At 38.1% G+C, this 25,604-nt stretch overlaps 1 protein-coding gene across 3 annotated transcripts in view; it reads left to right on the top strand.

Annotated features, from left to right (window-relative positions):
- Positions 1-24,918, top strand: part of YTHDF2 (YTH N6-methyladenosine RNA binding protein F2) — a 33,648-nt gene extending 8,730 nt beyond the window's left edge. For all 3 annotated transcript variants that reach the window (XM_047083695.1, XM_047083694.1, XM_047083697.1), the window contains one exon: positions 24,070-24,918. In XM_047083695.1, coding sequence (XP_046939651.1) covers positions 24,070-24,093 — 24 coding nt within the window. In that variant the 3' untranslated portion in view covers positions 24,094-24,918. The remainder of the gene's footprint in view (positions 1-24,069) is intronic.
- The last annotated feature ends 686 nt before the right edge of the window (positions 24,919-25,604 follow it).

The following is a 25,604-nucleotide window of genomic DNA, read 5'->3' as shown; positions in this document are numbered from 1 at the left end:
CCAGATGGGCATGGTAACTCAATAAGTAGAGAAATACTTAAGCTTCATCCTGAAGATGATGTCACAGCTATTCTAAAGTTCCATGATTGGGCATGTATCTTGGCAGAACACACTGAAGCAGAACTATAGCCATTTTTGCCTAGTATTACTGACTTGTTCTGTTCCATGATCTACTTCAGTAGTATCATAGAAACTTCAAGTACTGGATCTATGGCTTGAAACTTGAGCAGCTTTTAGTGACATTTTCCATGTGTTGTTTATTTTGTATACTTCAGATACTATTTTGTAACCTGCTTTCTGCAGTTATTTAGAACTTTTCCTTAATTGTTTAATATTCTTCTGTGACATCACTTTTGATGGCTTCATAATATCCGATCATAGGTGTATTATAATTTTCCAATCCTTAATTGTTAGATTTGTCAGTGTCTTTATATTTTTTTCCAGCTGAAATAACACTGCAGTGAACATCCATGATATAAATACTGATTTACACCTGTCCTTTAGTGTTATTGTTGGGTCAAAGGGTGTATGCTCTTCGAAGGTTTTGGCTGTGCTGTATATTGCCGTATGGGGCTTTTTCTTTTTGAAGATTTTCAAAGAATCACTGTCAGAAGACAACAGTGAGTTAACTTCTTTATTTCAACTTTAGAATAGTCTGGCATAAAGGGAGAGTTACTCCTTGCATAAGCGATAATGTTTTTTTATAAGCTTCATAATAGTTTAATATTTGTCTTGTATGTCTAGGCTTTCAACTGTAGGTAAAAGTAGGAAGAGTAGAGGGGAACAAGGACTGCATAATTTTCTTAAAGCCTAGCCCCTGGGGTGCCTAGGTGGCTCAGTCTGTTAAGCATCTGACTCTTGACTTCAGCTCAGGTCATAATCTTACAGTTCTTGAGTTCAAGCCCAGTATCAAGCTCTGTGCTGATAGCACGGAGCCTGCTTGGGATTCTCTGTCTTCGTTTTGTCTCAAAAATAAATAAACTTAAAAAAAAAAAGTTTTAAAGCCTGGCCTCGTGTTAGATTTAATCAGGCACTTGGGTAAATGATTTTTCTGAATAATTGGAAAGCTAATGGGAGAGAAATAGATCTAGAGAAGATATGATTATAGTGACAATGGCTCAAGGTATGTATTTTTAAAAATTTCATTGTTATTAAATAAAAATAGCAGGATTTCTTAAATACCTCTAGAGTTATTCCTATTTTCAAGCAGAAGACCTAAAAATAGTGACTTGGAATGTGTTTGGATATATTTAAGATTCATTATGCTGCTTAAGAATTGAGATGAAGCTATTTGCCTTTTCTTTGAACAATTTTTTACTCTGTGCTAGATATTACTGAGAAAGCAGGAGTGTGTTGTCAGGGAGCCTTATACTCATGACAGGTAACTGTACAAAACAGTATTTTTCTCAAGATATGCACAGAATGCCAATTTGGAAGCTTGACGATTGTCTAACCCAGCCTGGGGTATATAGGTGGATTGGTCCCAGAAGAATCCTGGAAGAGGTGGCTTTTGAGCTGAGCCTTCAAAGATGTATAGAAGGTTGCCAGAGATGTTTGGGGAAGAATGAACACAGATTCAGGACAGCTCACGTCTGTGACACTGTATAGATAATAACTTGGAACAAGAAGTCCTGTACAGTCCAAGAGCTAGTCTAATTGGTATTTGTGGAGTGGGTTTCCCTACAATGGAAGTTTGTTGGAGATGAGGAAAAGGAAGTTGAATGAAATGTTTATGCAGTTAGTTTGATATAGAAGGAACTTACTGAGTCAGGTACAAAGTTGGCTTAAATTCTAGAGTTTAAAAGAAAGAATAAGACCTAATTTCAATCAGAAACTCATTGATGTTACTTTTTTCTTAAGTTTTTATTTTAATTCTAGTTCATGTACAGTGTTGTATTTCAGGTGTACAGCATAGTGATGCAACAATTCCATATACCAGCCCATGCTCTCCTTGATGTTAGCTTTGCATGGAAGGCAATGGGGAGCTTGTAGAAGTAAAGGTGAACGAGTATATGGTAATAGATGCCATTACTAAATACTAGCAGCTTACTTTTTCCAGTGATGTGTTTCATACACATTATCGTATTTCTCATCAGATGCCTTAGTGTGCTTAGAAGAGATGATTTGGAAGGGGAATATGATAAGTGTAATCAAATACTTTTAAGACCAGTAGGTTTAGGGGTGCCTGGCTCAGTTGGTAGAGCATGTGACTCCTCATCTCAGGGTCATGAGTTCAAGCCTTATGTTGCTTACTTAAACAAACAAACAGACAAACAAAATCCCACAACAACTTTGTAGGTTTATTCTCCAAGCCAGAAAACAGCACCAGAACCAATGGATAGAGGTTATAGGAAGAGTTTTGTAAATAAAAGGGAGAACTTTCTAAAAATGGAGTTCTTAGTCACAAGAGGGTTTCAAGAAGAGACCAAAAGAACTTTAATAAGATACATTGTAAAGAAAGTTTATATGTGGAATAGTCTAACCAGATAAACCCAGGGTAAGATTAGCCAGCCCAAGATAACGTGTGAAATTCACGGAGAGGAATTGATGCTCCTAAACAGGTCTTTTTAGGAAGGTTATTTCTGTTCTATAATTTTCGACCTAAATAACTTATTACTTATAAAAAGAATAAAGGACTTAAGGCTAGAAGGACATGAATGACAGAAAAGATTGGCAGATTTCCAGTAAATCTTAGCACAGATAAGGTATGTGGGTGGTTGTCTTTTAATATAGTTACTGTATTAGTATTAATGAAAAAGTTATCTAAAACAATACTAAAGGTTTATTTTTTATAAACTTTTTTTAATGTTTATTTTTTTTATGTTTAATTTTGAGAGAGAGAGAGACCGCACGAGCAGGGGAGGGGCAGGGAGAGAGGGAGAGACAGAATCTGAAGCAGGCTCCAGGCTCTGAGCTGTTAGCACAGAGCCCAGCGCAGGGCGAGAACTCATGAACCACAAGATCGTGACCTGAGCTGAGGTTTGACACTTAACTTACTGACCTATCCAGGCGCCCCTAATGTTTGTTTTTTAGAGAGAGTGAGGGAGGGGCAGAGAGAAAGAGGGAGGCAGCATCAGAAGCATGCTCTGCACTGTCAGCGGAGCCTGATGAGGGGCTTAAACCCATGAACCACGGTAAGATGACTTGAGCCTAACGCAGACACTTAATCGATTGAACCGCCCAGGCACTCCAGGACTTTTTTTTTTTTTTTTTTTTTTTTTAAGTTTTTGGGTTTTTTTAGAGTGTTCATATGTGTGTGTGAGGGGGAGGGGCAGTCAGAGAGGGAGAGGGAGTCTTAAAGAGGCTCCACGCCCAGAGTGGAAACATGGGGCTCGATCTCACCACCATGAACCGAAATCAAGAGTGGGACACTTAACCGACAGAGCCACCCAGGTGCCCCTAAAACATACTAAAGCCCTTTTTTTTTTTTTTGAATTTTAAGTTTATTTTTACTTTTTTGAGAGAGAGTGTGTATGTGCTGGGGAGGAGCAGAGAGAAAGGGAGTGAGAGAATCCTAATCAGGTCTCACACACAGTGCAGAGCCCCAAGTGCGGCTCGAACCCACAACCGTGAAATCATGACCTAAGCTGAAATCAAGAATCGGACGCTTAGCCTACTGAGTCACCCAGGCGCCCACATACTGAAGACTTACTAAAAAAATATAGAAGTGATTATTTAAGAGACATGTTTCTTTCTTTTTTTTTTTTTTTAATATTATTTTTTGAAGGGTGCAAGCAGGGGAGGGGTAGAGAGAGGGAGACAGAAGTGGGCTCTGTGCTGACAGGCCGACAGCAGCGAGCCTGATGTGGGGCTCAAACCCGTGAACCATGAGATCATGACCTGAGCCGAAGTTGGTCGTTCAACCAACTGAGCCACCCAGATGGCCCTGTTTCCTTTTTCTTAAAAGTAGTTTTTCTGTGGTGTTGGTGCAAGTAATGCTTGTCTTTATAAGGAAGTTTTTTTTTTTCTTTGTGGCCATCTTTTTCCTCCCTGATTCTTTGATTTGGGCATTTAATCCCTTGGGAAATATTTGAAGCAAGCAACCTTGGCTCCATATTCTTTTCTTTTTATTTAAAAAAAAATTTTTTTTAAAGTAATTTTTTTTTAGTAATCTCTGCACCCCACGTGGGACTCAGACTCATGACCCCGAGATCAAGAGTCATGTGCTCCACCTACTGAGCCAGCCAGACGCCCTGCTCCATTTTTAACTTTACTTTATTATTATTTATTTAAATGTTTATTTTTGTGAGAGAGAGCACGCGCGCGTGCACAAGTGGGGGAGGGACAAAGGGAAAGGGAGGCACTGAATCAGAAACAGGCTCCATGCTCTGAGCTATCTGTCAGCACAGAGCCCGCCATGGGACTTGAACTCCCGAACCCAAGAGGTCATGTGTGACCTGAGCTGAAGTCATACGCTTAACCGACTGAGCCACCCAGGCGCCCCTCCATTTTTAACTTTAGAAAAAAATTTAAAATATGTAAGTAAAACTTGTGACATAAAAGAAAGAAAATATCACTTTAGCCAAATATGTTTTCGTATTAAATAAATATGAATAAATACCCATGGTCTTTTCCATTTAGTATTTCCCTGCTCCACCACTGGCTTAAATCGCCTCTTCAGATGCCAGGCACCCTGTTTTAATGGGGTAGCAAACCTGAACTTTTTGTAAAATTCTAAGGCCATTTATGTCTACTTCTGTTTTGCAGATAAGTTTATCTGTCTTTGCCGAAAGGGTTGAAGAAATTCTGTTTGTGTTACTCATCACCTTCCTTGCTTTGTGGATAGATAAAATGCCTTTCTGCAGCTTTCTTAAAGGAGCACTAGAAGAGAATAGATGACACTGAATTTGGATCTCTTTGAGCAAATATTTGTGTTAATTGATAAACAAGGCACCATCTTTGCTTTAGGACCAGACAGTGTTGTTAGGAGGACAACAGAATGGATAAAATATGGGATATTAGCTATAGTAGAGGAATGAAAAAATAGCTTTCTGAAGAGAGTGATAAATGAGGGAAATTAAGGAAGGCTTCATAGAGAAAATAACTTTTTATTTTAGATAGAGCATGATAGAGTATGAGTGGGGGAGTGGGGTAGAGGGGGAGAGAATCTCTAGCAGCTCCATGCCCAGTGCAGAACTCAACGTGGGGCTTTATCTCACAAATGTGAGATCATGACTTGAGCCGAAATCAAGAGTTGGATGCTTAACTGAGCCACCCAGGTGTTTGGAAATAGCATTTGAACCATGTCAAATAGAATGAGTAATAAGCACTCAGATGATAGCACAATTCTTGGCACATAGTGCACATAAAAGTTTAGTATATTGTCATTTTAGATGAGGAAGAGGCTCAAAGAGGTTATTTATGTAAGGTCTCATAGCTTAAGTGGTGGAATTGATATTTCAGTTAGGTAGTGATGTGCTGGGGCTGGCTAATTGTAAGTTAAATTTAGCTTTCAAGAATTTTAGTAAGCTGGCTGTTAAACATTAGTTTTTAAAAAGTCATTATTGGGGCGCCTGGGTGGCTCAGTCAGCTAAGCGTCTGACTCCGGCTCAGGTCGTGATCTCACGGTACGTGAGTTCGAGCCCCACATCGGGCTCTGTGCTATCAGTGTGGAGCCCGCTTCGAATCTTCTGTTCCTCTCTCTCTCTGCCTCTCCCCCACTCATGTGCTGTCTCTCTCAAAAATAAGTAAACATTAAAAAAAAAAGTCATTATTAAATGACATAAAATTTTAAATACATTATATTAAAAGATTAAATGCCTTTGTATTAAAAAAATTTTTTTAATGTTTATTTTTGAGAGAGAGTGTGAGTGGGTTGGGGCAGAGAGAGAGGGAGGCACAGAATCCGAAGCAGGTTTCAGGCTCTGAGCTGTCCGCACAGAGCCCAACGTGGGACTCGAACTCACGAGCCGTGAGATCATAACCTGAGCTGAAGTCGGACGCTCAACCAACTGAGCCACCCAGGCGCCCCTTAATGTTTATTTTTGAAAGAGAGTGAGCGAGCACAAGCAGGGAAGGGGCAGAGAGAGAGAGGGAGACACAGAATCCGAAGCAGGCTCCAAGCTCTGAGCCGTCAGCATAGAGCCCGACGCGGGGCTCGAACTCACGAGCTGTGAGATCATGACCTGAGCCGGAGTCAGATGCTTAACCGACTGAGCCACCCAGGCGCCCCTAAATGCCTTTGTATTTACATTAAATGCATTATAAACTGGTTTATAATAAAAATTAAAATTAAACAACAAACTTAGAATGCCACTGTTACTATTCAAACTAATACTCGAATCTATCATTCTTGAGGTTATTTACATCTGTTGTATCAATATATGATACTCTGCAATTGCACATCTCAACCCCACATTCAGGGGTGTCAACATTGGTAGCTTGAAATATGCCATGTTACTTACACCATGGAAGTTGGGAAATGCTATATATACATATCAGGGCTTGTTTTTTTTAAGTTGTCTAGCCTTACAGTGATAGAGAAAATACGAATGCAGATTAAATTAAGCATGTCATGTCTGTAGCTCTGACATATTTCGAATAACACAAAGAATTTGAGGAAATACTCTTCCAGAATTTGAAAATTATTATCCAGTTTGGCAGAGAAGTTACTCAAATCATTGATGAACTTGTGAAGTTCTGACATGTTTTTGTTTCATTTTTTTCTTTTTAATGTTCATTTTTGAGAGAGCATGAGTGAGGGAGGGGCAGAAAGAGAAGGAGACACAGAAATTGAAGCAGGCTCCAGGCTCTGAGCTGTCAGCACAGAGCCTGATGTGGGGCTCGAACTCATGAACCGTGAGATCATGACCTGAGCTGAAGTTGGACGCTTAAACTGACTGAGCTGCCCAGGCACCCCTGTTTTTGTTTCATTTTTGTCTTAATAAATGATAAATGAAAATGTTGGAACTACACTTGAATAGACACAGAAGCCTCTATCCTCCAAAGACCATGACCATTATGTGGTATATGGAGTTTGCCAGGTAGAGAAATAGGAAGAAAGACATTCTAGGAAGAGGAGACATCGTGTTTATAAACATGATCTCATGAATGCTTAGGTTATGTTCTCAGAGTAATGAGAAGTCTAATGTGGAAAAGAATGATAAGTGATAAAGCTGGAGAGGTTGGTTGAGCCCAATAGTATATTGGAAGGGCTTTGGATTTTTATTTTATAGTTAGTTGGATTGTAAGGGATGATAGTTAATGTGGAGTTAGTTTGGATGATCAGAAGGGTGAACTACTTATTGAGCACTGCCTTTGTTAGCCACTTTCATAGTCTTCTAATGCTCATGCCAACCCTGGGAGGCAATATCCTATATGTACAAATAGAGAAATGGAAACTTAGTTTAGCACCTTATGTAAACTCATCTATTATATGATAGGTGTAGGTGACTCAAAGACCAAATCAGAGGGGTGCCTGGGTGGCGCAGTCGGTTAAGTGTCCGACTTCAGCCAGGTCACGATCTCGCGGTCCGTGAGTTCGAGCCCCGCGTCGGGCTCTGGGCTGATGGCTCAGAGCCTGGAGCCTGTTTCCGATTCTGTGTCTCCCTCTCTCTCTGCCCCTCCCCCATTCATGCTCTGTCTCTCTCTGTCCGAAAAATAAATAAACGTTGAAAAAAAAAAAATTGAAAAAAAAAAAAAAGACCAAATCAGAGGCTTTTATAATAGTTTGGAAGAAAAAGACCCAATAAGGATGGAAAGGTGGATTTGAAGAATGTTGACCTGTTTGCTGAGTAGTTACTGCAAAAAAAAAGAAAAAATAGAGAATATAGGATGAACACCAGGTTAAGGTTAGGGTTTGGAGATGTGTTGGTTGTTGGAAATAGTGTTTGGGGTACATGTGGGGGGCAGTAAGGTAATGGTAGGGTCTGGAGCTCAGGAGAGAAAACTGTTGATGGAAATTTGTATTTATAGACCTCAGTATAGCTAAAGGCATGAAAGAGTTTAAGATTATTTAAGAATATTGGTAATAAAAACAATGGCTGAAATTGAACACTATACAATATCAAGCATACATCTGTCCTGATTAATTTACATATTTGTAAGTTTTCATTTAATTATTATGAGGTAGGTACAACTATCTGATTCTGCAGATAAAGACACTGAAGCACAAAAAAGAATAACTTTGGAGACACCTGGGTGGCTCAATCGGTTAACCGTCCGACTTCAGCCCAGGTCACGGTCTCATGGTTTGTGGGTTTGAGCCCTGCATCGGGCTCTGTGCTGACAGCTCAGAGCCTGGAGCCTGCTTCAGATTCTTTTGTCTCTTTGCCCCTCCCCTGCTTGTGCACGTGCTCTCTCTCTCAAAAATAAACATTAAAAAGAAAAATAATATTAAGAATAACTTTGTGAAGTCAGGTAAGCTGAGAAAGCAGAGCTGTTGTACTTGTTTCTGCAGTCTGGTTCTAGAGCCAACACACAGTAAGAGAAGAGGGCCAGAGAAAGAACCCCCATAACCCAGTTTGCAGGATGGGTTAAATAGAGCAGTGGAGTATAATCAACTTATTCAGAGAGTGCAGAGAGGTAACTGATGATTGGGAATGCCAGTGGCTCTCTTGAATAACAGTAACATGAGAGCTCTTTGTTGTTAGGTATTTCTAGGTTTTGGTGTCTATATATCATTCAACAGACTTTGTATTTGTTTTCTTCTGTATTGTTTCCTTTCCACCCACAAAGTGTTCCAAGCCTTAAAGACATTTAGTGAAGTTTGAGCTGCTGGAAGTAAGACCTTTTTTTTTTTTGTTTGTTTATTTATTTATTTTGAGAGAGTATGTGCACAAGTCGCGGAGGAGCACAGGGAGAGAATCCCAAGCAGGCTCTGCACTGCCAGCAAAGAGCTTGACATGGGGCTGGAACTTGCAGACTGTGAGATCATGACCTGAGCCAAAGTTGGACGCTTAACTGACTGAGCCACCGGGTGCCCCAAGACCGGTTTTTATATAGTTAGTATGGGCTCTTATGATAAATTAGACCATATAAAAATGTCTGAAATTCAATTAGGTATTAAAAATGATAGTATTCTGGTTTTTGTTTGTTTTGTTTTTGTTTTTTGATATGGCTAAAGATTGATCCAGAGGGGACTGTTGTTTTTCCAAACATCACCATTTTGGGATAAGGTTAGTTAGCAACTCTAGAATCACTTACTATCTACTTTGAATAGTGTAAACCAAGAATTACTCAGATGCAAGCCTTTGTGCTTACCTGCCAGGAGTAAAGATTAGTCCCATAACAATTTTTAACCTTTTTAGCTGTGAATTTTTCTTTTCCTCCCAAACAAAACCTTACTCAAAACCCCATGAATTGCTAACTTTTGGTGCTCCCCCACCCCTCGCCCCTGGAGATCTCCAAAACATCTCCCCTGTGAAGCATAATTTGGAACCTATTGGTTGATATGAATTCTTTTAAATGAAGGGGTGGTACATGGAAGTTGGGGTGCATCTGTTTTGAAATTGAAGAAATGTAAATTTCTGCAGCTTCAGCATCATTTAGGTGTGTTGGTTTGTTTAGTCTGGGGGGAGGGAGATATGAGGAAGACTACATCTCCTAAGAAGTGAGTAGGCTGCAGCATTGGTTTTGACTGCCCTAGTATGACTACCCTGTTACCTGCAGACTGTTCAGGAGTTTCATGCAGAAGAGGAGGAAAAAGCTCTATTCCCTGAATTAGGGCAAACAAAAGTGATCTTTTTCTTCACCATTGAATCCTGCAAGTCTGCACATGAGCAAGGAGAAAAGCCTTGAGTGTATCAACTCAGATCATCTCTCCTGCCTTTCTCCACAGAAGCAAGTAATTCAGTTTAAATTTGCTTGCTGCTGCCACCTCCTGTGGACCAACATCTTCTCTCTATAACATAACTAGTTCAGTAAATAGTGCCCTAATGTTTTTCATCTGTTGTTGAATAAATAGTTCCTAATTGAACTGATTTAACTCCAGTTAGCCATAGGGAGAAGAAAAGAAGCACTGTAGGACAATGTATATTAAAAAGTTAATTTTACAATATGAGACCAAATGTAGAAGAGAAGAATAACAAGACTAGTTAGGGCTAGGGTCAAGACATATTAATGGAACACTGGATTTGAGTTGGGTGTGAAGAATGGATAGGAAAGATAGTGGAAAAACGAAGGAAGAAAATGTCTAAACCCCAAGTTTCAGCTGTTATGTAAGGTAGGTGGTGAAAGGGAAGAGGCAGGCAGTTAATCTTTCCAACTCCTTTGCACTGCTATTATAAGGTCTGATGGTTCTTATGAGATACTTACTTTTGTACTTTATATGTCAAAGTTAAAAATTTGGCCATATCACTTATGTAATACACATTAGATTTACTAATAAGTTTTTTGACTTTGTGTGAACTTTTTTGGTAAACAGTATGGGTAGCATATAGAACTTTTAAAATGTTTGTATGTGAAAAATTTGCAGTGTGCAAGTTTTATATTAATAATCGCAAATTTTGCCTTTACATTTATCTCTTGTAAAATAGAACCAAATTATAAAACGTATAGAAAATGGAAAAAGTCACCTGTGATTTCTTTACTCTGATGAAACCACTTATTGTTTTGACATTTTTCCTTGTCTTTATTTTATTCAAGTGGTTTATACAATAATAATCATTCTGTATAGTATTTTGTCTTGCCTTTTCCTCTTAATACTTTAGTAGGTATATACCCATATTTAGCCATATTTTAGACATCTGTGTATTAGGCACTTTTCATATCTTGTCTCTGATCCCTTCTAATAATCTTTATAAGATTATCTTCATTTTACAGTTAGGGAACTTGTAATTTAGAAGGTATAACTTCCTGGGCACCTGGCTGGCTTATTCAGTAGATCAGGTCTTGACCTAGTAGGGGTTGTCGGTCCAACCCCCACGTTGGGTAGAGATTACTTAAAAAGAAGTGTCTTAAAAAAAAAAAAAGGGGAAGGTGTAAGTTCCTCAGGATCACCAGCTAAGTTGTAGATGAGCTAGAATTTATTTTGCCCCAGCGCTTTTATTGTTCTTCTGCTTTGCTGCATCTTTACATTTATCATGTTTTTATGTTTATTTTTTATTTTTAGATATTAAAATTTTTTTTAATTTTTTTTATTTTTGAGAGAGAGTGCAAGTGGGGGGGAGGGTCAGACAGAGAGGGAGACACAGAATTCGAAGCAGGTTCCAAGCAGTGAGTGCAGAGCCCAGCGCTGGGCTCAAATCCACAAACTGCAAGATCACGACCTGAAGTCTGAGGCTTAACTGACTGAGCTACCCAGGTCCCTCTGTTTATTTTTTGAGAGAATGAGAGAGCGCATGCTTGCGCATGGGTGTGCACAGGGGGAGGGGCAGATAGAGGGATTCAGAGTATCCAAAGCAGGCTGCACTGACAGCAGAGAGCGCAATGTGGGGTTTGAACACAGGAACCAAACCGTAAGATCATGACTTGAACCAAAGCCAGACACTTAACAGACTGAGCCACTCAGGCACTCCTTCATTTGTCTTTTTTTTTTTTTTTTTAATACGGGGTTCCAACTCACAACCCTGAGATCAAGAGTTGCATGCTCTACCAACTGAGCCAGCCAGGTGCCCCCACATTTATCATTTAAAACAGCTAACAAGGATGTTCTGTTACCTACTGATGCCATTCACCTCTCTGTGGGTATATGAGGCGAGCATAATTAATTGAAACTTAAACCTTTGTTTAAGCACTCAGGCTGTACTTCCCTGATCACTAGCATCAAAATGGAGCTAATTAGATCTACTCTAACCTTGTTTAAGTTACTGCTAATGACAGGCATCGGGAATAAGGAGGAACACAAGTAGCTCTGGCTGTAATGTACACTGAAAAGGTTATAAAGTTGAATCGGAAGGTTTTGTTCTATCCCACTCTTTATTTTGTACATGAACTTGCAAGATTATCTCTATGTTTATTTTTGAGAGAGAAAGCATGAGTGGGAGGGGCTGAGTGAGACAATCTGAAGCATGCTCTGAGCTGTCAGTGCACAAAGCCCACGAACTGTGAGATCATGACCTTGAGCCAAAGTTGGACAAATGACTGAGCCACTGAGGTGCCACAAGATTACTTCTGTTTAGTGGGAGAGGCAGAACAAGCACCTAGACAAGTTCTTGGGTAATTCAAGTCATTTATGATAAATGTTACTTTACTTGGAATCCATAAGCCTGTAGAAGGATGAGGAGGGGAGCAGGGTGGACCTATGTGAGTGCTTCAGAGAATACACACAAAGATGGTAATAATTACTTACAGTCAAATTTGAGTCATCTGGAAAGTATTTGTAAAAATACTGATAACTGGGCTCTGCACCCAGACTTACTAAAGTAGAAATTTAATTTAGTAAGCTTCCTGGGCATTTTTTATGGGATTAAAAGTTGATGGAAGAGAAGTTTCTCAATTTACATAAATTACCATCTGTGAATACTTAAACTGCAGATTCCTGTTCTCTCTTACCTACTCAATAAGCATCTTTGGAGCCAAGGCCTTGGAATCTGCATTTTACCAGTTCTGTAGATGACTCTCATATTTTTAAAGTTTGAGAACTTGTAGATTATGTATATCATTAGTCAGTGGTTTGTGTGCCTCTTACCTCAAGTTCCTCATGCATTTTTTTCTACCAAGTTTGGTTTCTAAAGTTGCTTTGTATTGTAGTCCTGTCTTCCCCCTCAAAAGTCTCTGTCTCAAGACTTTATCTTTAAAAGCAATGTTAGAATTCACCTGTGTCTGATAAGCCTGGCTGTGCCTTTCAGTACTGGGGTTGGGGTCTGTCTTAAGGCTGAAAGGATGATCTTTTGAGCAGTTTGCCCATTTTTTTTTAATTGAAAAAAAATTTTTTTTTTTTTGAGAGCCTGTGAGAGCTGGGGAGAGGTTCAGAGGGAGAGAGAGAATCTTAAGCAGGCTCCATGCTCAGCACAGAGCCCAGTATAGGGCTTGATCCCATGACTCTGGGATCATGACCTGAGCTGAAATAAGAGTCACTCAACTGACTGAGCCACTCAGGCACCCCAGTTTGCTTTCCTTTTTTTTTTTTTTTTTTTTAAAGTTTATTTATTTTGAGAGAGAGCCTGTGTGTGTGAGTGTAGAGGAAGAGAGAGAATCCGAAGCAGGCTCTGTGCTGTCAGTGCTTAACCAACTGAGCCACCCGGTCACCCCTGCCCATTTTTAATTTTTTTTTTTTAAGTTTTATTTATTTTAGAGAGTGAGAGAGATTCAGCAGGGGAAGGGCAGAGAGAGAGGGAGACACAGAATCCAAAGCAGGCTCCAGGTTCTGAGCTGTCAGCACAGAGCCCGACAACGGGGCTTGAACTTGTGAACCACGAGATCATGCCCTGAGCTAAAGTCGGATGCTCAACAAGCTGAGCCACCCAGGTGCCCCTATCCCTGCCCTTTTTAAATCAGCTATCAATATTATGAGTCTCTAGTGAGTTGCCTATATTTTTTTTGTTCATTAAAAGGTGGCAGTCTCTTTGGCTTAATATCCTACATCTGTAACTTGATGCTATAATCTACTTTTTAGAGGCGTTACGGCTCTAAGGGGCATTAACTTTTTTTTAATGAAACTTTTTTTTTAAAGTTTATTTTGGGAGTGAGCGCAAGTGGTAGGACAGCGAGAGAGGGAGAGAATCCCAAGCAGGCTTTGCACTCGATCTCACAAACTGCAAGATCATGACCTGAGTTGAAACTAAGAGTAGTTGGATGCTCAACTGACTGAGCCACCTAGGCACCCTGAAACTTTTTTTTTTTTTTAATGTTTGTTTATATATTTATTTTGAGAGCCAAGAGAGCAGGGGAGCCCAACTCAGGGCCAGACTCACTAACCGTGTGATCATGACTCTGGCCAAAATCAAGAGTTAGACACTCAACCGACTGAGCTACCTAGGTGCCCTGGCACATTAATTTTTTAGAGAGTTGTTAGATAAGATTTAACTACAAGATTTTGTGGCCACCAGCCATCTTGAAGTTGCCCAAAGTGAGATGTTTCAAGGCTGATTTTTAAAGGTGATCAGTTTTTTTCTTCAGATGGGGGAAGGGATTCTATAAAGTATGTTACATATTGTGGGCCTTAAATTATTTAGGTGTGTATACTAGGTTGATACTATTTATAGAGAGCATGAACCCTACCTAGATTCTGTGGTCTTGTTAATGTATCAAATGTATAGTAGCAGAAAGGCTAAGGACTCTAGAAGAAGATCTGATACCGTATCTACCACTATGATTAGAGCAAGTAAACTCTGAGTCTTAGTATTTTTTTAAAAATCAGAAAAATACCACAATACTATTGTGTTGTTAGGATTAAATTATATATGAATTGTTTGCATATAGGTCTTCTATGAATGATTGTGATTTGTGGTATTAGGCATATACACATATATGTATATATGCACATACTTTTATTTTCGATCATTCATTAAATTCTTCAACAACTTTTGGCATGGTACTTAATAGTGCTACTGAGTTTCTATTTTAGGGTCCAACCCTTAAAATACATGAAGAAGGCATGAGAGTAAAGGGGAGGTCAGTTAAGAGTTTGGCAAATTCTAGGTGAGAGATGACCATAGCTTGGACTAGAGAGGTATTAATGGAGGTGTTGAGGGTGGTTACAGGAAATTTTTGGAGGTGGAGCTGGGGAATATCATCAGAATGCTGGAAGCATATTCTAATGACTACTTCATTCTGAATTTATCTGTCGAATGCAAATTATACTTGTACTGGGAATAGAGGGGATTTGACAAGCTATTAAAAACTTATTTGTTTAATTCTGAAGTGTTTTGAGAAATTGGTTTTATTGTGAAATTAGTTTCGGTTCAAATATAGTTTTTACTGGAAAGCCAAGGAGTGATTCAGAGAGTATCAAGCCTGTCAAACGATTTCATTTGATTTGGAGCTAGTGTTTGCTAATTTTACTTTCAGTTAAGCTAAAAAATGTTAATGTATCATTTCTTTTACCCTTTGTTCTGTTATTAGTCAGCTTTATTATTCAGGTACTGAATATAGTGGATTATCTAGGCTTTTTACTTCCAACCCTTTTGGTAAAATGTGGATAGGAGTTCAGCTTCTAATTAGCAGTCTTGAAAAAATTTGATAGTAGGAAATGTTATTAGTTAATACATTAAGTTCATCTTGTTGCTCATTTCCCAGAAATTCATTCCAAATAAGTATACATTTCTGTACCTGTAAAAACTTAACGGGTTGAGAAGGTAGAAGGTAAATATTTTTGGTAGAAGATTAAGATTTATCTATCTTATCTTTAAAAATACATACGTTTTTTAAAGACTTTATTTTTAAGTGATGTCTACACCCAATGTGGGGCTCAGACTTACAACCCTGAGATCAAGAGTCTCATGCTCTACCAACTGAACCATCCAGCAGTGCCCAGTAGAAAATATTCTTAATAAAATACTATAGCTCAGCTTTAAATTGGAAAATTGATGGAAAATATTTTTATTCCCTCCACCTATAGATGGTGGAATATTGTATATAACTGTCATTAGGCTCGTTTAACTCATTCACAGCACCACAGACTACAAAGGTTGATTTCATAAGCCACATAAAGCCGTGAAAGTGATTTTTTTTAACTTTTTGTTTTCTTATCAAATTTTTAAAATTTAGGTCTAATTGACACACAGCGTTACATTAGTGCAACATAGTGATTTGACTAGACAAGTCTATATGTTACACTCTGCTCACCACAAATGTGGCTACCAACTGTCACCATACAAGACTATTATAGTACCATTTGACTGTATTCCTTTTGCCATACATTTTATCCTCTTACTCATTCCATAACTGGAAGACTATCAGTCTCCTTCACTTATTTGCCTACTCCTCCCACCTCCCTTCTGGCAACCATCAGTTTGTTGTCTGTATTTATGGGTCTGTTTCTGCTTTTTGTCTTTTTATTCATTTGTTTTGTTTTTTTTAGATTTTACATACAAGTGAATAAATCATATGGTATATATCTCTGTAAAAGTGATTTTAGTATAGAGGCACCTAGGTGGCCCAGTCATTAAGCATCTGACTTTGGCTCAGGTCACGATCTCGCAGTTTAGTGAGTTCAAGCCCCTCATCGGGCTCTGTGCTGACAGCTCAGAGCCTGGAGCCTGCTTTGAATTCTGTATCTCCCTCTCTTTCTGTCCCTCCCCCACATGCACACACTCTCTCTCTCTCTCTCTCTCTCTCAAAAATAAACAAACATTAAAATTTTTTTTAAAAAGTCATTTTAGTACAGTCACATTTTTTTCATGTTAGCCTATCTCAGCATTTTTTAATTTTCAGCCAGAGACACTGAAATTTCTGCTGTATCAAGGCCCCTGGGGACATAGGAAAATTAGTTGAGGGCTTATAAGTAAATTTAATTTGGGGGGTGAACATCAGATTTTAAAGTTAATAAAATCATAGCCAGCAAATAAATATATGCCTCAGTTGTGTTTCATGGCTTCTTAAAAGTGTAGGGAGTGGGTGGTAGAAACATGAGAGAAGGGTATTAAGCTAAATGGAGGAAAATGAGATCTATATGTATTCTAGGAAGAGTTTTCAAACATGCAGATTTTAAGTAACATTGCCACCTTGTGGCTTTTAGGATATTTTTAGGAAATTTTGTGTTTTACAATAGTAGATGTAAAATGGGGAGGGGCTCAGGAGGGATGCGTGGTTACCTCTATTTAAGTGGCAGGCCGGATACTGAGGGCTAGAAACTTCTTCCCTTGGTTTACACTTTCTTACTATATTTAAATTTATTTCTTAAGACTGTTTCTTTAGTCTCTTCATTGTTCTTGTTGAGATGGTGGATTGATTCAGAGATTAGAATGAATGTCCTAATGGAGATTTTGGGGATGGGTGTGAATTCAGTAAGATCTTGCTCTACGATTTTCCTCTATTCTTTGTTTATTAGCAGCATAATATCCTAAAGCCCTAGGAATGCATGTATCTGCCCTTCTAGTATTTGGGCTGTTTTCTGGTTTAACTGGGACTTTATAATTAATTTTGTGTTTGTGCTTGAGGATCTTAGGTTTACCTCTCTGTGGACAGCAAATCCATGGCAAGAGCTTAACCTCGATTGACCGCTTCAGCCTGTTCTTAACACGGATATCCTTGTAACTGTCTAGCCTGTGGCTCTAGGAGCAGTAGGTTAAAAAAAGGGGTAGGCAGGTTCCACATGACAGTACCATGGGTGAAAAACAACTTGACATACCACTTTCCCTGCTGCAGTGAGTCAGTAGTATCTTTATGTTAAAAGCTTGAGTGTTCCAACAAGACAAATGTATGTTTTGCTCATGGCAATTCTGGCTGGGAGTTGGACCCTTTTGCTTTTATGTGCTCTTCTCTCTTCCTTTTATTATATATCCACCATCACTTCCCTAGTTCCCCCATCCTTTGCTTTTTATTTTTACTAGGGTAGGATTGGTTGATTAGAAATGTCAATAAATACAGCTGACTTACAAGTGAAGCCCTTTACCATAAATTGTCAAAGCATTTAGTGGAATTGTTCTCAGTGGTAATAGGAAATAGTCATAAAAGTGAAAGCTGTTGTAAGAGAAGTCTTCTGTTTTTAATGTTTACTTATTTTTGAGAGAGGCAGAGCACAAGTGGAGGAGGGGCAGAGAGAGGGGGAGACACACACTCTGAAGCAAGCTCCAGGCTTTGAGCTGTCAGCACAGAGCCCGATGTGGGGCTTGAACTCACAAGCTGTGGAGATCATGACCTGAGCTGAAGTTGGAAGCTTAACAAACTGAGCCACCCAGGTGCCCCGGAGAGTAAAAGAGAAGTCTTCTATAGAAACCTAAAGGGTTTTATTTTATTTATTTTTATTTTTTAAAGTTTATTTTATTTGTTTATTTTGAGAGAGAGTGCAGGGAAGGGGGGGGGGGGGAGAGAAAGAGAATATCCCAAGCAGGCTCCCAAGACAGTGCACTGTCACTGCAGAGCCCGATGTGGGGCTGGAACTCAGAAACCACGAGATCATGACCTGAGCTGAAATCAAGAGTCAGACACTTAATCAACTGAGCTGCCCAGGTGCCCTGAAGCCTAAAAGGTTTTAATGTCCAAAAGTGTATAGAAATATGATGGTCTTTGTGTTAGAACCTTCTCTGTCTTCTTTTCTCATTCTAAAAGACTTATAAAAAGCTGCTAGGTGTAAACTTTTTGTTTTTTTATACTCTTTTTAAAAAATTATTATTATTCTTTTTAAGTGATTTCTACACCCAGTGTGGGGCTTGAATTCACAACCCTGAGATCAAGAGTTGCATGCTCTATTGACTGAGCCAGCCAGGCACCCCTATTTTAATTTTTGCTAAAATACCCTGTGTTTAATGACTTTAAGTGTAGGTCTCAGGAAAAACTCATTTCAAAGTTTTATGAATTATTAAACATAACTTTTAGGGTAGTCACTCTTTGCAGAAGAATAAATGAAAACTGTCATTTTCTTCCCATTTTTATTAACTTTATTTTGAAATAATTTCAAACTTTGAGAAATTTCAAGAATAGTACACAAATGCCTGTATACTCTTCACCCAGATTTGCCAGTGTATTGTTTTGCCCCATTTACTTTATCGTTTTCTTTGGAGATACATGTGTAATTTTCTGACCATTTGAGAGTAAATTGCAGCTAGATCCATTTCTTCTGAATATTTTGCTGTTTAATTCCTAAAAACAACATGCACTTAAAACCACAGCACAGTTATCAACATCAGGAAGTTTAACATTGACACACAATACCGTTATCTACAGATCTTACTTATATTTTACCAGTAAATCTTAATGTCCTTGATAGCCATTTTTTAGTGGTCCAGATTCCAGTCCAGAATCTTCTAGTTTTCATGTCTTTTTGGTCTTTTTTTTATTATTATTAAAAAAAAAATTTTTTTTAACGTTTATTTTTGAGACAGAGACAGAGCATGAATGGGGGAGGGTCAGAGAGAGAGAGAGACACAGAATCCGAAGCAGGCTCCAGGCTCTGAGTTGTCAGCACGGAGCCTGACGCGGGGCTTGAACCCAACAAACCGGGAGATCGTGACCTGAGGTGAGATTATGACCTGAGCTGAAGTCAGACGCCTAACTGACTGAGCCACCCAGGTGCCCCTATGGTGTTTATTTCTGCAGGATGTCCTTCAGTTTGTCTAAGGTTTCCTCATTATGGACATTCTGATTGTGCTTCTGGCAGGAATTACAGAAGTGATTTCGTGTCCTCAGTGCCTCACATTAGAAGACAGTTTATTCCATTACTGGGAATGTTAATTTTGATCACTTATTTAAGACATCATCAAGTTCTCGAGGATAAAGCTATTTTTCTTTTAATTGGGAAAATAGTTTGAGATTGTAAACATCTTATTCCTCATCAAATTTTCACCCTTTAGTTTTAGCATCCATTGCTGATTGTTGCCTAATTCAAATATTACTATGATAGTTTACTTATTATATTAAGGTTATGTAATGCTCTGATTGTCACAGATTTGGGCAGTGGGAAGCCCTTCAAGCAAGATTCCACTGCTTCTGTTTCCAATCTATAATTTCTTAATGAAAATATTTAATTTTGATTTATTATTTTTTTTATTTTTAAGTAATCTCTACACCCAGCATGGGGCTCAAACTCAACAACCCCAAGATCAAAAGTTGCAAAGTTGCATACTCTGCGGACTGAGCCAGCAAGGCACCGTAATGAAAATATTTTTAAAATCTAGTATTTAAAATCCTGTGAATTGCTTTTTTATTGGTGCTAAATTTATTTTACTTTTCAAGGTAGTGTGATGTGAATGCTTAAATATCTTTATAATCTCTGAGAAGATGGATGTTATCTTTATTATTTGTAAATATATAAGCTTAATTTTCGTGTATACATCAAAGCTGTATTTGGAAGTAGAACACCAGTTAATTCAGCTTGTTGAATTGTATCAGTGTGATGTTTTCTTGATGTTGATCAGGAGATTAAGACCACTAATGCCATGTATTTGTATGTAATTTGTGTAATTTAAAATAAACCTGGCATACAGGTTTACGTTAGGACAGAAGTTTGTACTTGCCTTCTTGGTATCATTGTGTAGTTAAGATTCAGGAATAGTTTTATATTGTATTTGGGGCAAAACTGAGCATAGATATTTGTGGGACTTAGCACATTATGAAGAAGAAAAGACTTAGTTTTAAAAATCTGATGATGCAGTTAAGTGCAATTGCAAAATGCTGGTTTGAGTTTCTTCTGACTAAATACTGTAAATGCTGTTACTAAGCATGCTCATAAACTTACATATAACTGTATTAGGAAAAAACAAATTTAGCGATGTCTAGGTTTTTTTTTTTGATGATTACATGATATGTATACACACATAAATATATATATCTTTTTTTGTTGTTGTTTAAGTCCAAGTTAGTTAATATATAGTGTAATAATGATTTCAGGAATAGAATTTAGTGATTCATCACTTACTTATAACACCCAGTGCTCATCCCAGCAAGTGTCCTCCTTATGTCCCTTACCCATTTAGCCCATACCCCCACCCAGTACCCCTTCGGCAACCTTCAGTATGTTCTCTGTATGTGAGTCTCTTACGCTTTGTCTCCCCCTGTTTTTATATTATTTTTGCTTCCTTTCCTTTATATTTATCCATTCTGTATCTTAAATTCTACATGAATGAAATCATATGATATTTGTCTTTTTCTGACTGACTTATTTCGCTTAGCATGATACACCCTAGCTCCATCCATGTTGCAAATGTCAAGATTTCATTCCTTTTAATCACCAAGTAATGTTTCATTGTGTATATGTACCATATCTTTATCCATTCATTCATTCGTCGCTGGACATTTGGGTTCTTTCCATAGTTTGGTTATTGTCAGTCGTGCTGCTATAAATATTGGGGTGCATGTGCCCCTTCCAAACAGCACTTCTGTATCCTTTGGATAGATACCTAGCAGTGTAATTGCTGGCTCATAGGGTAGTTCTATTTTTAATTTTTTGAGGAACCTTCCTACTGTTTTCCAAAGTGGTTGCACCAGTTTGCATTCTTAGCAAATTCTAGTTTTTCTAATTTAGCAGTGCAGTTTGGGGTACATACGTTTATTTGTATTCGTAGGGGTTACATTATATTAAAATAAGAGATAGTAGGCAGAATTTTTTTCCTGGTTTTATTGAGATGTAATTGACATAACATTGTATTAGTTTAAAGGTATACAGTGTAATGGTTAAATATAAATGATTGCCACAATAAGTTAACATCTGTCACTTGGCATAGTTAATGATTTGTTTTCTTGTGATGAGCACCAGAATTTTATTTAAAAGTCATCTGTAGGGAAGGTGCTTGGGTGGCTCTGTCAGTTAAGCATTGGACTTTGGCTCAGGTTATGATCTCATGGTTCCTGGGTTCGAGCCCCACCTTGGGCTCTGTGCTGAGTCAGTAGTCAGTTCAGAGCTGGAGCCTGTTTCAGATCCTGTGTCTCCTTCTCTCTCTGCCACCCCCCCCCCCCCCCCCCCCCCGCTCATGCTGTTTTTCTCTGTCTCTCAAAAATGAATAAATATTAAAAATAAATAAATGTCAGCTGTAGCCTGTTACCTATTGCTAAATTCATAAGTAGTTTGTGAGTGAGGTTAGTTGAAGACCTATTATTTGCTTTGTAGGAGCTCTTGATTGAGTTGGGACTTATTTTACATAAAACAATAATGCAATTTAATTTTTTAATTGTGGGTGCAGATTTTATAAGGATAGTGCAAACTGTGGTAGTTAAGTATCAAGGAAGGAAGGGGTTCGTGGGTTCAAGCCCCACGTCGGGCTCTGTGCTGACAGCTTGGAACCTGGAGCCTGCTTCAGATTCTGTGTCTCCCTCTGCCCCTCCCCTGATCGTGTGCAGTATCTCTGTCTCTCTCTCTAAAATAAACATTAAAAAACAAAAGAAAAATCCAGATTTTCTGAAGCCCAAGGGTAGATTTTGGTCCATAATAGAAGACAGGTTAGGTAAATCGTATCCATCCAAATTATGAAGGATAAAACCAGGTAGATGAGCTTAAAATTAATGAGAAGTGAAGTGCTGTTTAAAGTTTGACTTAGGGGGCGCCTGGGTGGCTCAGTTAGTTGAGCGTCCAACTTCGGCTCAGTTCATGGTCTCACAGTCCGTGACTTTGAGCCCTGCGTCAGGCTCTGTGCTGACAGCTCGGAGCCTGGAGCCTGCTTCGGATTCTGTATCTTCCTCTCTCTCTGCCCCTCCCCTGCTTATGCTCTGTCTCTCTCTCTCTCTGTGTCAAAAATAAATAAACAATAAAGCTTGACTTTGGTCAACTGCAGAGATTTTTTTTAATTGCAATTTCCTATTATAACCAGTATGTTTATTACCAAAACTTTGGAAGATTATACAGGAAGGGCAAAAAAATGAGGGGAATCAAAACTTTTGAGGTCTTTTTTGTGTTGGACTGAATTTCTTATTCTTGAATTGGGTTTAATTTCAAGAGATAGTGTATGGGTGAGTTATTTTATTAAATTTGAAATGTTACAATGACTTAAATAATATCCCAGGAGCACCTGGGTGGTTCAGTCAGTTAAACCTCTGACTTTGACTCAGTTCATAATCTCACAGTTTGTGAGTTTGAGCCCCGCATGAGGCTCCGCACTGACAGTGACAGCCTGGTTGGTATTCTCTCTCTGCCCCTGCCCTACCCTGTGCGCTCTGTCTCTCAAAATAAATAAATAAAACTTATATAATCTCCATCCATCCATCCATCCATCCCACATCTTGGTATGTTGGTGAGTTTATCCCTGAATTCCAGATATGTGAAATGGAACATCAGAAATAGGTAACTTGGTACCTGGGTGGCTCAGTGGGTTAAGTGTCCAACTCATAATCTCTGCTCAGGTCTTGATCTCAGCATTGTGAGTTCAAGTCCTGCATTGGGCTCTATGCTGGGAGTCTATTTAAAGAAAAAGATAACTGCTCTTAATACTGTTTTTATATCTATGGATTAATTTAGTGGTGGGGGTAGTCTGTTTATCACAAAGCTTCACTTTGTTGATTTTTATATAAATATTTGTAATAACTTGGTGTAGAGAAAGAGCCTATATAGTCATATATAGCCCTAGGTTTGAATCTTGGTTCTTATTAGGTAATCCTGGTCAAGTAAATTTTTTGAACTTAAGTTTTCTTATCACAGGAATAATAGTCTTTACAGGGTGGTTATGAAGATCATTATTACGTACAGTGTCTGGAACATGGAATCCCATAAGTGGTAGTTGCCGTTCTTAGTAGGAATCGTATTTACCATGGGGTAAATGGGAGCAGATGATTGATTCTACTCCAACAGATTGATGAATCAAGTAATAAGTTCAGGCCTTGTGCTTCTTAATGTTTTTGCTTTTAAAAGGCACATGGATTGAATCATAGTTTAAAAAATTCTAATACATGAGGTAGTGTGTGAAATGGGAGGCTGTTTAGGATAAATTTATGAAAGGCACATAAAGAATGATTTTTACTAAGAAATAAGCATGTAGATTTTTTTCAGGGAAAACTTAAGTATTGCAGTCAATTTTCAAAATTCTGTCTCTAAGTGGATTTTAAACTGTCCCTAGGGGTTAAGAGGATAATTTTCTTTCTTGTTATGGACTAAGAGCTTTCTGTATGTCAGTCCATTAATTCTTCCACAGTCTTGTGAGATATGTATCCTCATTTCATAAAAGAAGGAAATTGAAACCTGTGAATATGCCTAGAGCCTTGTTAGGTGTTCTTTGTTTTTTTTTTTTTTTGTTTGTTTCTTTGTTTTTTTAGTATTCCTTATATGCTGCTTTCCTTCTTTAGGCTTTTGATTATGTTTGAATTACTTCCAAGGGTTCATATTTTGGGGGACTGACAAGTATTAGCCTAAACCAACTATAGTTGGAAAATAAATCTGTTCAGTCATGTAAGAAATTTTAAAGTCAAAAACATTTTTTTTATTAATTGGTGTGATTGAGTGTTACTACTTTGGTTTAAAATACAGGAAGTAAAAGTTTTTATTTGTAAGGAGTATTCTATCTAGCACAAATAACTAAATTTCTATTGAGTTGTTTATAAAGTTCTAATTTTTAAGCATGTTCAGATAAGTTTTAACTAATGATTTCAATTTTTTTTTAACCTCTGTAGGAACGTCAAGGTCGTGGCAAATAAAAGGCAGTTCTCCACAGACTGCAGCAACGGTTGCATCTGCATATCCTAAGAGGAAAAAAATGACCTTCAAGAGAATTAGGACTTTTTTCTTAATCTCATTGACTTCAGAGACGATTGCAGACTTGCAGTTTAAGTATTGGAATTTCACAAAAGACATAGGACTTAACTGGAAAATGAAAAAAAAAAGAAAAAGAAAAAACTAAACAAAAAATCCCTCTAGGTAGTTTAGGTGAAAAATGTCCCTTTTATTTTGGCTTTGGTTGTGATTTCAGAGCATAATGCTTTGTTTTTTTGTCTTTTTACTATGTTTTTCGGATTTTAAAGTCCGTAAGTGCATACAGTTTTCTCTAATTTTTAAACCCTTTCCTCTCCCCATTTTGACATTTGCACTTGGAGAACACTTGAGTTTCGAAGATTTTGGGCCTCCACCCCAGAAAGTGGGAATTTGGTTTTTCCCCTTCCGAACTGGAAGAACATTTTTATGAAGAATTTTTGTCTTGGAGAATTTAACAGTGTTACCCAAGGTTGTGTCTTTAAGGGTGGTTCATTTTCTCTGACCCTTTGTTACTCAAAGTAAACTACTAGGAGTCCTAAGAAATTTTCTGTTCTTGTACATTATACTGATTAAGTCAGGATTAATTTGATTTCAAAGCTAAGAACAGTGGTAAAAATTTGTTTACAGAAATGCATTTTGGAAGAGAAAAATATTGTAAAACGTGTAGTGAATGTTTCTTCAGTTTCTTGTTCAGCCAATGAGGAAAGGGCATTGCCTTTCTTTTTACCATTAATCACTTCTCAATAAACGTGAGATCCTGTTGAGCATCACTTCTAGTACCATTTATTAGTATGATTTGAGTCTACTATCTTTAATGAAAGATTTGGAATGTAAGGACTTTTAAGAGGTGAGATGGCAACTATGTTTGGAAAGTTTGCTGAAATGAAACAGTTCAGGTTTGCTTTTGTAACCGGGACCTCTGTAAAGAAAAAGGTGGGCCAGAATTCATAATGCTTCCCAAAGAAGGTAGAGCCACTGGGAAATCATTCAGCAAATATTTGTGAGTGCTTATTAGGTGCCAGGCACTTGTCTAACCCTGTAGAAATCTGGCCAGATAGCTTATAATTTTATTTGCAAAGTAGGTAGAGTCCAGTATCAAGGATGTAAGTGTTTAATTTGAAATGTGGCTTATCTAAAGAGTAATTCATGTGGATGCAGTTCCAAGCATAAATCCCAGTAAGGCTTGGGTCTTTGTGAACCATAAAAACATAATGGTATTTGGTTCATCTTTGTTTATTTCCCAAGGTTTGGGGCTTCTCTGCCTTAAAGAGTTTAAGCCCTTTGGGGTGCCTGGCTGGCTCAGTTGGTAGAACATGGGACTCTTGATCTCCAGGTCGTGAGTTTGAGCTCTACGTTGGGTGTAGAAATTACTTTAAAAAATGAAATAAATAAGTAAAAGATTTTTAGTTCTTAAGATGTCCCAGTTGTGCTAAATGTGTGTTAAATGTGTGAAAAC

The sequence above is a fragment of the Lynx rufus genome, unplaced genomic scaffold (assembly GCF_022079265.1).
Source record: "Lynx rufus isolate CCGP_SWC_20201006 ecotype Redwood Valley unplaced genomic scaffold, mLynRuf1.p SCAF_2, whole genome shotgun sequence".
Classification (NCBI taxonomy): domain Eukaryota; kingdom Metazoa; phylum Chordata; class Mammalia; order Carnivora; family Felidae; genus Lynx; species Lynx rufus.
The sequence above is the reverse complement of the archived record's forward strand: the minus strand, read 5'-3'. Positions and strand labels throughout refer to the sequence as shown.